The sequence below is a fragment of the Pangasianodon hypophthalmus genome, chromosome 11, assembly GCF_027358585.1.
Source record: "Pangasianodon hypophthalmus isolate fPanHyp1 chromosome 11, fPanHyp1.pri, whole genome shotgun sequence".
Lineage (NCBI taxonomy): Eukaryota > Metazoa > Chordata > Actinopteri > Siluriformes > Pangasiidae > Pangasianodon > Pangasianodon hypophthalmus.
This window is the reverse complement of record NC_069720.1, coordinates 11,523,325-11,539,649: the sequence shown is the minus strand read 5'-3', so window position 1 is coordinate 11,539,649 and position 16,325 is coordinate 11,523,325. Positions and strand designations below refer to the sequence as shown.

The 16,325-nt window shown below is 40.8% G+C and overlaps 1 protein-coding gene across 1 annotated transcript; it reads left to right on the top strand.

Moving 5' to 3' along the window:
- The first annotated feature begins 2,967 nt into the window (after positions 1-2,967).
- Positions 2,968-15,060, top strand: LOC128319319 (mucin-2-like). Its single transcript, XM_053238283.1, has 3 exons — positions 2,968-11,281; positions 11,423-11,499; positions 12,658-15,060. The coding sequence occupies exons 1-3, from the start codon at positions 2,968-2,970 to the stop codon at positions 12,733-12,735; spliced, it is 8,469 nt and encodes a 2,822-aa protein (XP_053094258.1). The 3' UTR covers positions 12,736-15,060.
- The last annotated feature ends 1,265 nt before the right edge of the window (positions 15,061-16,325 follow it).

Below are 16,325 nucleotides of genomic sequence, written 5' to 3'. Positions count from 1 at the left end.
CAGCTAGCTACGCTTATCAACAACCAAACTTCAGAAATGAATGCAAATACTCAAAAAGAACTTTATACTTACAGTTTATTTATAATATTTACAAATTACTATGATAAAATAACAATAGGATATTAGTTTGCAAAAGTGTTTTGGATTAAGCTACTTTTACTTAAGCTACTATTAAGCTACTAACCACTAATGTAGCTCCAAGTGATTCTGACTGGCGCTGATACTGTATAGTTGAGATGTCAATCATGTTTATTATTGTTTCAGTGATTTGCAAAACTCACCTGCCCACACTCCCTTTAACCCCCAGAGATGCATGGCTTCCTGGCAGGACTCAAACTGCTGTATTAAAAGCCTGTTGTCTAATGAGCATTAACCTTTCATCCGATTAAAACACAGTGTACTTGAATCTTCCACAGGATCCCAAAAACACACAGCGTCTCTGAGTTTCTATCAACACCATGACATTGGCTTCAAAGGAGAGTTTTGTGTTACATAAATGAATAGTTTGTGTTAAATAAATGAACAGTGTGATATTGCAGTGAGATATTTGATTTACTAAAATATTGAATTCCACCAAGGGTGATAAATAACACTTGGTACTTGGTAAACATTACATTACATCTTTTCAATCATTTACGTCAACAGGAATGATCACAGAAATGTTTCAGCTTCACACCTTCATCATACCGTCTTCATTGACGGTATTCAGGTCAAACAATCTTGCGTAGTGGGCATAAAGGCATGCTTGTTGTAAGCCTTCTGAGCCGAGTTCAGTGAGAGCCCTTTCAATGACCTTGATGTATTTGCACTGCCCAAGTGTTATGTGTAATATTTCAAACGGAGCACCTTTTGGGCTGTGTAAAGCACAGCGTTGGAGAGACAGAGTGTGTGTCAGGTATGTGCACGTGTCTATGTGTGTGATTTCCGCAGCACGACCCCCAACGTCTTTGTCATCATCAGGTCTTCGTCACTCGTTTAGTGCTCGCACTCGGGCTGGCGCTTCTCCTCTCCTCTTGTAGGCCCGGGAAGCCAGGTGTGCCTTGTTGCTGCCTAATCAGCCTGCACCTCCACCTCGTTACCTCTGTGAAACAAACTTCAAAGATAGGCAAGGAGGAGGCAGGAACCGACTGGACACAAATGTAAAGTTTAATCATGAACAGAACTCAAACAGAACGTAAAACACCAATGTAGGGCTAACATAAAACATCTCTCTCTCTAGCGTCTCCACCTGCTCCTTAACGCTCTCTCCCGCTGATGAGACCACTCGAAACCAGGAGTGCATCCTCACAGCCTGGCCACTCCCTCCTGTTGTCTGTTGTCCATGTACCATGTCTCCTCCCTAAGACGCACAGTCCTTGGGCCTCAGCGAGACCCTAACCCTGCTTCCGTGGACCCAGACTCTGCTGTAACCCTAACGCTGTTTACCCCAACTCTACTATAACCCTAACGCTGTTCACCCCAACTCTTCTACAGCCCTAATGCTATTCACCCCAACTCTTCTACAGCCCCAATGCTATTCACCCCAACTCTTCTATAACCCTAACGCTGTTCACCCCAACTCTCCTATAACCCTAATGCTGTTCACCCCAACTCTTCTACAGCCCTAATGATATTCACCCCATTTCTACTATAACCATAATGCTTTTTACCCCAACTCTGCTATAGCCTTATGTTTATTTTATTGCACACTGCTGTAACCCTAGTCTTATGAACTCAGCAGAGCTATAACCCTATTTGTTGTTATTCACTTATCACCTCATTTTTACTTACTACGTTCTGCTATTACTCTATTGTCATAAATGTACTCAATGCTGCTATAAATTTACTCCACACTGCTATCACTTTATTTTTTATTTCACTACAGTGATTTAATCTTATTTTGATTTATTCAATAGCTACAATGTTCATTTCAGACTTCTGTGTTGATCAAACTGTCATGTAGCGTTGAATGTAGGTCTTAATACACAATGGTGACAAACAACCCCATGTTATGCTTGTATTACGTGGATGGGTGTCATGTATGTGACATGCATTCATACATTTAATTTGTTAAATCATTTCATTATTTGAACCAAGTTATTTGCTGCAAATGCAGAGTCAAGTTTCGAAATGTGGCCACACGAGGGTAACCAAGATCCATCCAGCCCAACACACTTTGCTAACTACAATAAAAGTCTGTTTGCCTTATTGAATGGACTAGTATTAATAATAGTAACTCATTATTATTATTAGTAGTAGTAGGAGTGTTGTTATCAGAATAATTTTATTTGCCATATACACTGACATGTATTAGGACTTTTTCTTGATGTTTGGTCACAGCACCATACATTCAACACTTCAACACAGTTTACAACACACATAATAATAATAATAATAATAATAATAATAATAATAATCAAGTGTCTAGTGCAGGAACCAGGAATACGATTCTTGATAAAATTAAATTTTTATGATTAGTTAATAAAAATTATTATTATTATTATTATTGTCTTCATGTTTTAATATATTTTCTAACACGCAACAATCACAGCATTGAGAAATATTTCCTAAAGATTTTTCCCCCTTTTTTATTTACCACAAATATAGACTTACGAGCTGCAGCTTTAAACAACAAAGCTATGGAAAAGTGTACGTCGTAAACGTGGCCACACGATGGCAGTCAAGATCCATCCAGAACAACAACCAGCGCTGCCTAAACAACCCTTTTTTTGTATTTTATTCAACACTCTTTATTTTTTTCTATTGTTTCTTTATTATTTCTCTATTATTATTATTATTTTTATTATTATTATTGTCATTATGTTTATATACATACATATATATATATTTATATATATATATATATATATAGATAGATAGATAGATAGATAGGTAGATATAGACATATATATATATATATATGCACATATATGCATACATGTATGTATGTATAAACACAACATAGCATTGAGAAACATTTCTTAAAGGATGTCCCCCTTTTTAGCTATTTACTACACACAAATTCTATCTACAAGTGAGATCTCATCTCCAAATTCATCATCCACAGATCCAACATCTACACTTCCAGCTGCTACACAAACCACCTATCCAACAACAACGGCCATCACAACCACCTCTCCAACAACAGCCATCACAACTGACTCTCCAACAACAACAGACATCACAACCACCTCTCCAACAACAACAACAGACATCACAACTGACTCTCCAACGACAACAGCCATTACATCAACCTCTTCAACAACAACAACCATCACAACCACCTCTCCAACAACAGACATCACAACCACCTCTCCAATAACAACACCTGTTACAACCGACTCTCCAACGACAACAGCCATTACATCAACCTCTTCAACAACAACAACCATCACAACCACCTCTCCAACAACAGATATCACAACCACCTCTCCAATAACAACAGCTATTACAACCACCTCTCCAACATCAACAGCCATTACAACCACCTCTCCAACAACAACAGATATCACAACTGACTCTCCAACAACAACAGCCATTACAACCAACTCTCCAACAACACTGACCATCACAACCCACTCTCCTACGACAACAGCCATTACATCAACCTCTTCAACAACAACAGACCTCACAACCACCACTCCAACAACAACAACCATCACAACCACCTCTCCAACAACAGACATCACAACCACCTCTCCAATAACAACACCTGTTACAACCGACTCTCCAACGACAACAGCCATTACATCAACCTCTTCAACAACAACAACCATCACAACCACCTCTCCAACAACAGATATCACAACCACCTCTCCAATAACAACAGCTATTACAACCACCTCTCCAACATCAACAGCCATTACAACCACCTCTCCAACAACAACAGATATCACAACTGACTCTCCAACAACAACAACCATTACAACCACCTCTCCAACAACAACAGCCATTACAACCAACTCTCCAACAACACTGACCATCACAACCCACTCTCCTACGACAACAGCCATTACATCAACCTCTTCAACAACAACAGACCTCACAACCACCACTCCAACAACAACAACCATCACAACCGACTCTCCAACAACAACAGACATCACAACAACCTCACCAATAACAACAGCTATTACAACCACCTCTCCAACATTGACAGCCATTACAACCAACTCTCCAACAACAACAGCCATTACATCAACCTCTCCAACTACAACAGACCTCACAACCACCACTCCACCAACAACAACCATCCCAACCACCTCTCCAACAACAGACATCACAACCACCTCTCCAACAACAACAGATATCACAACTGACTCTCCAACAACAACAACCATTACAACCACCTCTCCAACAACAACAGCCATTACAACCAACTCTCCAACAACACTGACCATCACAACCCACTCTCCTACGACAACAGCCATTACATCAACCTCTTCAACAACAACAGACCTCACAACCACCACTCCAACAACAACAACCATCACAACCACCTCTCCAACAACAGACATCACAACCACCTCTCCAATAACAACACCTGTTACAACCGACTCTCCAACGACAACAGCCATTACATCAACCTCTTCAACAACAACAACCATCACAACCACCTCTCCAACAACAGATATCACAACCACCTCTCCAATAACAACAGCTATTACAACCACCTCTCCAACATTGACAGCCATTACAACCAACTCTCCAACAACAACAGCCATTACATCAACCTCTCCAACTACAACAGACCTCACAACCACCACTCCACCAACAACAACCATCCCAACCACCTCTCCAACAACAGACATCACAACCACCTCTCCAACAACAACAGACATCACAACCGACTCTCCAACGACAACAGCCATTACATCAACCTCTCCAACAACAACAACCATCACAACCACCTCTCCTACAACAGACATCACAACTGACTCTCCAACAACAACCATTACAAGCACCTCTCCAACAACACCAGCCATTACAACCACCTCTCCAACAACAACAACCATTACAAGCACCTCTCCAACAACAACAGCCATTACAACCAACTCTCCAACAACACTGACCATCACAACCCAATCTCCTATGACAACAGCCATTACAGCAACCTCTTCAACAACAACAGACCTCACAACCACCTCTCCAACAACAGACATCACAACAACCTCACCAATAACAACAGCTATTACAACCGCCTCTCCAACATCGACAGCCATTACAACCACCTCGCCAACAACAACAGCCATTACAACCACATTTTCAACAACAACAACCATCCCAACCACATCTCCAACTACAACCAACACAACCACCTCTCCAACAACAGACATCACAACCACCTCTCCAACAACAACAGACTTCACAACCGACTCTCCAACGACAACAGCCATTACATCAACCTCTTCAACAACAACAACCATCACAACCACCTCTCCAACAACAGATATCACAACCACCTCTCCAATAACAACAGCTATTACAACCGCCTCTCCAACAACAACAGATATCACAACTGACTCTCCAACAACAACAACCATTACAAGCACCTCTCCAACAACAACAGCCATTACAACCAACTCTCCAACAACACTGACCATCACAACCACCACTCCAACGACAACGGCCATCACAACCACCTCTCCAACAACAGACATCACAACAACCTCACCAATAACAACAGCTATTACAACCACCTCTCCAACATTGACAGCCATTACAACCACCTCGCCAACAACAACCATCCCAACCACCTCTCCAACAACGACGGACATCACAGCCACCTCTCCAACAACAACTATCACAACCACATCTCCAACTACAACCATCTCTCCAACCACAACAGACATCACAACCACCTCTCCAACAACAACAACCATTACAACTGACTCTTCAACAACAACAGCCATTACAACCACCTCTCCAACAACAACAGCCATTACAACCAACTCTCCTATGACAACAGCCATTACATCAACCTCTCCAACAACAACAGACCTCACAACCACCTCTCCAACATCAGCAGCCATTACAACCAACTCTCCAACAACAACAGACATCACAACTGACTCTCCAATGACAACAGCCATTACATCAACCTCTTCAACGACAACAACCATCACAACCACCTCTCCAACAACAGACATCACAACTGACTCTCCAACAACAACAACCATTACAAGCACCTCTCCAACAACAACAGCCATTACAACCAACTCTCCAACAACAACAACCATCACAACCCTCTCTCCTACGACAACAGCCATTACATCAACCTCTTCAACAACAACAGACCTCACAACCACCACTCCAACAACAACAACCATCACAACCGACTCTCCAACAACAACAGACATCACAACAACCTCACCAATAACAACAGCTATTACAACCACCTCTCCAGCATCGACAGCCATTACAACCAACTCTCCAACAACAACAGCCATTACATCAACCTCTCCAACTACAACAGACCTCACAACCACCACTCCACCAACAACAACCATCACAACCACCTCTCCAACAACAGACATCACAACCACCTCTCCAACGACAACAGCCATTACATCAACCTCTCCAACAACAACAACCATCACAACCACCTCTCCTACAACAGACATCACAACCGACTCTCCAACAACAACAACCATTACAAGCACCTCTGCAACAACATCAGCCATTACAACCACCTCGCCAACAACAACAATCACAACCACCTCTCCAACAACAATAGATATCACAACCACCTCTCCAACAACAACAACCATCACAACCACCTCTCCTACAACAGACATCACAACAACCTCACCAATAACAACAGCTATTACAACCACCTCTCCAACATCAACAACAACTGCCTCCCCAACAACCACCATCACAACCATTTATCCAACTACAACCAGCACAATCACCTCTCCAATGACAACAGACATCACAACCACCTCTCCAACAACAACTGTCACAAGCACTTCCCCAACAACAACTATCACAACGACATCTCCAACTACAACCAACACAACCATCTCTCCAACGACAACAGATATCACAACCACCACTCCACCAACAACAACCACCACAACCGCCTCTCCAACAACAGACATCACAACCACCTCTCCAACAACAACAGACATCACAACCGACTCTCCAACGACAACAGCCATTACATCAACCTCTTCAACAACAACAACCATCACAACCACCTCTCCAACAACAGATATCACAACCACCTCTCCAACAACAACAACCATTACAAGCACTTCCCCAACAACAACTATCACAACGACATCTCCAACTACAACCAACACAACCATCTCTCCAACGACAACAGATATCACAACCACCACTCCACCAACAACAACCACCACAACCGCCTCTCCAACAACAGACATCACAACCACCTCTCCAACAACAACAGACATCACAACCGACTCTCCAACGACAACAGCCATTACATCAACCTCTTCAACAACAACAACCATCACAACCACCTCTCCAACAACAGATATCACAACCACCTCTCCAACAACAACAACCATTACAAGCACTTCCCCAACAACAACTATCACAACGACATCTCCAACTACAACCAACACAACCATCTCTCCAACGACAACAGATATCACAACCACCACTCCACCAACAACAACCACCACAACCGCCTCTCCAACAACAGACATCACAACCACCTCTCCAACAACAACAGACATCACAACCAACTCTCCAACAACAACAGCCATTACATCAACCTCTTCAACAACAACAACCATCACAACCACCTCTCCAACAACAGATATCACAACCACCTCTCCAACAACAACAACCATTACAAGCACCTCTCCAACAACAACAGCCATTACAACCAACTCTCCAACAACACTGACCATCACAACCCACTCTCCTACGACAACAGCCATTACAGCAACCTCTTCAACAACAACAGACCTCACAACCACCACTCCAACAACAACGGCCATCACAACCACCTCTCCAACGACAACAGCCATTACATCAACCTCTTCAACTACAACAGCCATCCCAACCACCTCTCCAACAACAACAGACCTCACAACCACCTCTCCAATAACAACAGACATCACAACCACCTCTCCAACAACAGCCATTACAACCACCTCTCCCATAACAACAACCATCACAACCACTTCTCCAACAACAACAGCCATTACAACCACCTCTCCTACAAAAGACATCACAACCAACTCTCCAACAACAACAGCCATTACATCAACCTCTTCAACAACAACAACCATCACAACCACCTCTCCAACAACAGATATCACAACCACCTCTCCAACAACAACAACCATTACAAGCACCTCTCCAACAACAACAGCCATTACAACCAACTCTCCAACAACACTGACCATCACAACCCACTCTCCTACGACAACAGCCATTACATCAATGTCTTCAACAACAACAGACCTCACAACCACCACTCCAACAACAACAACCATCACAACCACCTCTGCAACAACAGACATCACGACAACCTCACCAATAACAACAGCTATTACAACCACCTCTCCAACAACAACGGACATCACAACCACCTCTCCAACAACAGCAACCATCCCAACTACAACCAACACAACCACCTCTCCAACAACAACAACTGCCTCCCCAACAACCACCATCACAACCATTTATCCAACTACAACCAACACAACCATATCTCCAACGACAACCGACCTCACAACCACCTCTCCAACAACAACCATTACAACCACCTCTCCAATGACAACAGACATCACAACCACCTCTCCAACAACAGACATCACAACCACCTCTCCAACAACAACAGATCTCACAACCACCTCTCCAACAACATCAGCCATTACAACCACCTCTTCCTTAACAACAACCATCACAACCACTTCTCCAGCAACAACAGCCATTACAACCACCTCTCCAACAACTACAACCATTACAACCACCTCTCCAACAACAGACATCACAACAATCTCTCCAACAACACCAGCCATTACAACCACCTCTCCAACAACAACAATCACAACCACCTCTCCAACAACAACAGACATCACAACCACCTCTCCAACAACAACAGATATCACAACCACCTCTCCAACAACAGACCTCACAACCACCTCTCCAACAACAACAGACATCACAACTGACTCTCCAGCAACAGACATCACAACCACCTCTCCAACAACAGACCTCACAACCACCTCTCCAACAACAACAGACATCACAACCACCTCTCCAACAACAGACATCACAACCACCTCTCCAACAACAGACCTCACAACCACATCTCCAACAACAACAGACATCACAACCACATCTCTATCAACCACAACAACTTTCTCTCCAACAACAATAACCAACACAACCACCGCTCCTACAACAACCATAACAACCGATGTTCCCACAACAGCAGCCATCACAACCGACTCTCCAACAACAACAGCCATTACAACCACCTCTCCAACAACAACAGACATCACAACCACCTCTCCAACAACAACAGTCATTACAACCACCTCGACCATTACAACCGATGTTCCCACAACAGCAGCTATCACAACCATCTCTCCAACAATAACAACCATTACACCCACCTCTCCAACAGCAACAACAGACCTCACATCCACTTCAACAACAACAGCAGCCATCACAACAAACTCTCCAACAACAACAGCCATTACAAGCACCTCTCCAACAACAGACATCACAACCAACTCTCCAACAACATTGGCCATTACAACCACCTCTCCAACAACAACAGACATCACAACCACATCTCCAACAACAACAGACATCACAACCAACTCTCCAATAACACTGGCCATTACAAGCACCTCTCCAACAACAACAGGCATTACAACTACCTCTCCAACAGCAGACATCACAACCACCTCTCCAACAACAACAGACATCAAAACCACCTCAACCATTACAACCGATTTTCCCACAACAGCAGCCATCACAACCAACTCTCCAACAACATTGGCCATTACAAGCACCGCTCCAACAACAACATACCTCACAACCACTTCTCCAACAACAGCAGACATCACAACCACCTCTCCAACAACACCAGACATCACAACCACCTCTCCAACAACAACAGCCATTACAACCACCTCTCCAACAACAACAGACATCACAACCACCTCTCCAACAACAACAACCATTACAGCCACCTCTCTAATAACAACAACCATCACAACCACATCTCCAACAACAGACATCACAACCACCTTTCCAACAACAACAGACATCACAACCACTTCTCCAACAACGACAGCCATTACAACCACCTCTCCAACATCAACAACCATCACAATCACCTCTCCAACAGCAATAGCCATCACAGCCACCTCTCCAACAACAGACATCACTACCACATCTCCAACTACAACAGACATCACAACCACCTTTCTATCAACCACAACAACTGTCTCTCCAACAACAATAACCAACACAACCACCACTCCTATAACAACCATTACAACCGGTGTTCCCACAACAACAGCCATCGCAACCAACTCTCCAACATCAACAGCCATTACAAGCACCTCTCCAACAACACCAGACATTACAACCACCTCTCCAACAACTGACCTCACAACCACATCTCCAACAACAACAGACATCACAACCACCTCTCTATCAACCACAACAACTTTCTTTCCAACAACAACAGCCAACACAACCACAGCTCCTATAACAACCATTACAACTGATATTCCCACAACAGCAGCCATCACAACTGACTCTCCAACAACAACAGCCATTACAACCACCTCTCCAACAACAATAGACCTCACAACCACCTCTGCAACAACAACAGACCTCACAACCACCTCTCCAACAACGGACATCACAACCACCTCTCTATCAACCACAACAATTGTCTCTCCAACAACAATAACCAACACAACCACCGCTCCTATAACAACCATTACAACCGATGTTCCCACAACAGCAGCCATTATAACCACCTCTCCAACAACAGACCTCACAACCTCCTCTCCAACAACATCCATTACAACCACCTCTCCTACAACAACAGACATCACAACCACATCTCCAACTACAACTAACACAACCACCTCTCTAATAACCACAACAACTGCCTCTCCAACAACAATAACCAACACAACCACCTCTCCAGCAACTACAACCAACACAACTATCTCTCCAATGACAATGCCCATAACAACCACCATTCCTACAACAACAACCATCACAACCACATCGCCAACAACAACAACAAGCACCTCTAGACAACCAACTCTCACTCCCTCAACAAGTATTGTTTGTAATATTCTAACCCTCAACATCATGTTCTAAATTTTTACCTATGAAAGAACATTTCTAGGTGGATTTCTGTTGTTATTATTATTATTAAAATCAACTCTTTTTTATGTTTTTATCTCTCTAAACTTTGCAGTGTCTGCTCAAGCAATGGTTAGGATGCAGTCTGTCACTGAACTAAGCAATGAAAAAATCATCATATATATAGAAGAGGTAAGACTGTGCTTTATGGTATACTCTAAATATGACTGTTATTGTGTTGCTGAGATTTGTGTGACTTTTATATCAATTGGAATATAGATCAAATGCAATAAGTAAGGAATGAAACATGATGGGACCTGCTTTTATAGGAAAATAAGCCACAAGAGGGTGGTGTGATGTCACCTGAAGTTGATTATCTTAGTATTACAGCATGTGCCAAAGTGTTTTCTTCCTCTTATACCACAACAAGTTAACCGATTATTATTTTTTTAACTTTGTGAATGAACAACATCATACTTTTTATCTATTTATAATTACATTTAATGTTTGTGTTAGTTCCTGTTCTCACTTACATGAAAAGTTAATAAGAAGTTAATAAGACAAAAAACACAGCTTGTTATGTTACAAAGTGCTGACACTGGCATAAATGTCTCCTTAGAGAAAACCTCACCATATCATACATTTTTCTTTGTTAAATAACATGATGTGTTTACTATTAGCCTTAGATAATGTGGAATGTCCACCATACCCCTTCTATACTATGGCAAGTTGCCAACAATTCCAACTGTTAACTGATTAATGAACAACACATGTTTTTTAACCACTTATATTTAATGTTATGAAACTTCTGCAAGTTAGTTCCTGTTCTTACTTACAATATAGCAGCTATAAACAGTTTTTCCCTCGCTTGAACTTAATAAGTCAAAAACAGGTAGCTTATGTTACAGAGAAAATGCTAAGCGTAAACTCCTTAACTGTCACGGCTGTCAGAGCTGCTGTTATTACTTTCTGCCCAATCAAAAACACACTGTGGTATAAAATAGCATAAGATGAATATATGATACATATATATAGCCTGTGAAAATGGAGGTACTATCTAAAAAATGGCTATAATTTCTAAGCAATTAATGCAATATTTTTGTTAAACCCCTTGAATTAAAGCTGAAATTCTACATTTCAATCACATCTTGATTGCTTCATTTCAAATCTGTTGTGGTGGTGTACAGAGGCAAAATTATGAAAATTGTGTCACTGTTCAAATACTTGGACAAAGACCAAATACTGTCCAATGGACTTCACACACACACACACACACACACACACATTATACATATATATATATTAAGGCACTGTAAATAGTCACTTCACTTACATTTCTTTTTATTGCAGTTTTCCCGACTCATCCAGGCTAAGGTTAATGGTACCATTAAGATTACGGTGAAGAAGATCGAGAAAGTGACACCATAAGGAAAACCTGTGGCGACCAAGTATTGACCAATACTCATCTCTGTAAATTAATAAGCCTGAAGCTTGAAGAATGGATTTTATTATTCCACTAACCTGCTGCCACAAGACAAACAATATATGGCCAAAAGTATCTAGACCCATGACCATCACACCCATATGTGCTTGTTAAACATCCCATACCAGATTTAGTACCCCCTTTGCTGTTATAACAGCCTCTACTCTTCTGGGAAGGCTTTCCACCAGATTTTGGAGTGTGGTGGTGGGGATTTGTTCCCATTTGGCTACAAGAGCATTAGTAAGGTCAGGAGTTGATGTTGGATAAGAAGGTCTGCCACACAGTCAGTGTTCAAATCCATCCCAAAGGTGTTCAGGGGGTTGATGTCAGGGCTCTGTGCAGGCCACTCAAATTCCAAATTTGTGCAGGTCACTTGAGTTCCAACATGATTTGCCACACCAACCTTGGCGAACCATGTCTTTATGGACCTTGCTATATGCACAGGAGCACTGTCATACTGGAACAGGTTTGGGCCCCATAATTCCAGTGAAGGGAAATCTTAATGCTACAGCATATAAAGACATTCTAGAAAATTGTGTGCTTCCAACTTTGGGGCAACAGTTTTGGGAAGACCCACATATGGGTGAGATGGTCAAGTGTATACATACCTTTGGCCTTGACAATGTGTCAGGTTTTGCCCCATTATCAGAAGATTGTAACTTCTAATTCCAACAATGCCACTGTAATCCATGGCCCAGAGTCTAGAATAGCATCATTAGCCCTAAAGTGTGAACAATGGCTTTTATTCCATCTTCCACAGTTCGTTCGTGTGACCTTGTGGAAAGGTCAGTTTGAAAAGATGCAGTGCTGGCTTTATGTGTAATAGTGGAAGCAAGTGTTATACTTCACTTTCCTAATTATCTAGATAATGTTATGAAAATCAGCAAGGACTTAGGCCTGGTCCACACTAACATGGGTAACTGTCCATCAGAGCAACACTAACCAATCATGAGTCTTTGTGAGCTCATGTATGTGGAAGGCGGTACTTAACACATTTGTCATCAGTTTTTACATAATTTGGAGTGCATGCATTTTTTTTTTTTTGCATGCATGCATGAGTGCATGCAAAAAAAAACCTTCAGTCATTTCTCTTTGAGTTCCTAACATGTGGAAGCACTGTTGTGTTGCATGAAGTTATAAGACATATAGTCTGCTTAAAGAGATATGCTGACCATGCTACTAACTAAAGAACTGATTTTTGGACTAGAAAATACTAACTACCAAAGCCATCATTCATCAAATAAATAGAGAAAGCTCTGCCACCTTTACAAGAAGCACTAACACAACACACGAACAGATTGTTAACATGCTTCTCTACTAATAAGATTTCAGTTCCAGCTGTGTCATGTTTTTTGTAGATGGCTGAGGTTCCTGGTAATCATCTTTTAAACTGTGCAAATTATAATAATTTAAAAACAAGTAAGAGAGCTGTCATTTTCAGTGGAAAAGAAGTTGGGTTTTTTTAGGTGATTCCTAGAACTCCACAAAAATTTTTACTATGGTTTCTAGAAAGCTTCTCAGAAATTGACTGTTAATTAAGTAAATGTGTCAATATCCTTGATTACTTATCGTGTCACACTATTTTTTTTCAGTTTGTTACTGTGTACATAGTAATATATATTATACCATTAGAGAGATACAAATTAATATTTTGTTTAATATTTAAAGACAAAATGTGTTCTGGTGGAGTTTTGTCCCTGTGTTTCCAAACAACAATCCAGTGACTCACTTTAGTTAATAATGAAAAAAATTAAATACATTCTGCAGTGCCATTATTGATCTATTTGTCATAACTGTACTGAAAATAGTTTCTTGTACATTTTACGGAAGCCTTACATATTTTATTTCTCAATAAAGTCCCTATTTTTGTATGTGTAGTGTATCATTTTTCTAGTAAACCATGTTTGAATTCATATGTACCAGAAGATTGCAGTGTCAGCATTTAAAAAGAAGTCATTGAGTCAGAGTTAATGAGTCAAATCATTTGACTTGGCTCAGGAATAAGAGTTGAATCTTTCGGCTCCCATTGACTTCGACTCTTTTCACACCCTTCAACTTCTTGTTAGTAATTTTCTCTAAACAGGTCAAAATTTGTGATACTTTGCCCAGTGATTGTTCCTCTTTGCCTTACAATGGCAGAAATTGGTTCCATGACATTTTGAATAATGAAAACTCTACCTCTGAGTTAACAAAAAAAATTACTTTGCATTGCATTTATAAAATATATATTTATATTTCTATATTATTTTAAAATCAGCAAGTACAAAAAGTACAAAACTTCAGCCAATATCACAATATCATTAAAAATAAAAAACAGTGAGAGAACTTATTTTTCTTCTTCCTTTGATCTTCAGGAAATTCTTGGAAAATAAAAGGAAAAGGAAATGACTTTTAAAATATTCCACATATGTTATAGGGGTGAAAAAACATGTGATTAACAAAGGAAAAAGGGGAAATCGTTGATATGATGAAGCTTTCTGTAAAGAGATGCTTATTTAACATTTATAGATGGAGTCTCCAGGATCAGCAGTTTGAAACAGACAGAGGTAAAGCTGCAATTTAATGTTCAAGAAAGAGAAAAGAGAGAGGCTGGTGAAGGAACGACTGTTTATAGCTGCTAATGTAATTGAGAAGAAGAGCTAACCACAGCTTTAATGGATGAAATGTATGATCTGTCATTCAGTAATGAATAAAATATTAAAAAACATTGGCAAATAGTTATGATATAAGAGTAATAAAACACTTGTGGATGTGCTGTTATAGGAAAATAACCAACTTTGGGGACATACACATCTATAAACATGAACATACAAAGGCTTAAAGCTGAATCTGTTCTTTCTTCCTCTGAACTTAGTTTGATGTCACGCCACACTAGCATCAGACTCAGATAGAAGGCATGGCCTAATGTATAAAAGTGATTTGAATTATTTGTATATTTATTTTTAGTACAGATTTATTCTAATATTTTTTGAAACTGTTTAAGTACAAATGGTGTTACTGAGACAGACTACAATTGTTTGCATGTTGAGAAAGAAATGTTATATTAGCATCTTAACTAAAAATTTCAGATAGTAGCAAAAATGGCAGATCAGATTAGTCCTTCTGTCATGAAGACCAAGGATATGCCCATGAATAGTTAGAAGGAAAAAAAGATGAAGAACTGTGGAGCACTGTGAAATTCATTATAACAAAGTAGAAAAATTATTAATCCAGACAATACCAAGATCATGCCAGTTTTCCAAAGTGAGTGCACATGCAAGAAAGGCAATTATCAGAGAAGTGTCTAAGAGGCCAACTACAACACTGAAGGAGTTACAGAGCTCACTGGCTGAAATAGGAGAACATATGCAGACCTCAACAATATCATCAGCTTTTCACAGATCCAGCCTCTATGGGAGAGTGGCCAGAAGGAAGCCACTTCTGAGAAAGGCTAACATAAAAGCATGCTTGGAGTTTGCCAAGAGTTATGTGTGGCACAGACCAAATGCAGCCCAACACCCAGATAACACCCTTCCTACCATCAATGACCCTGGTG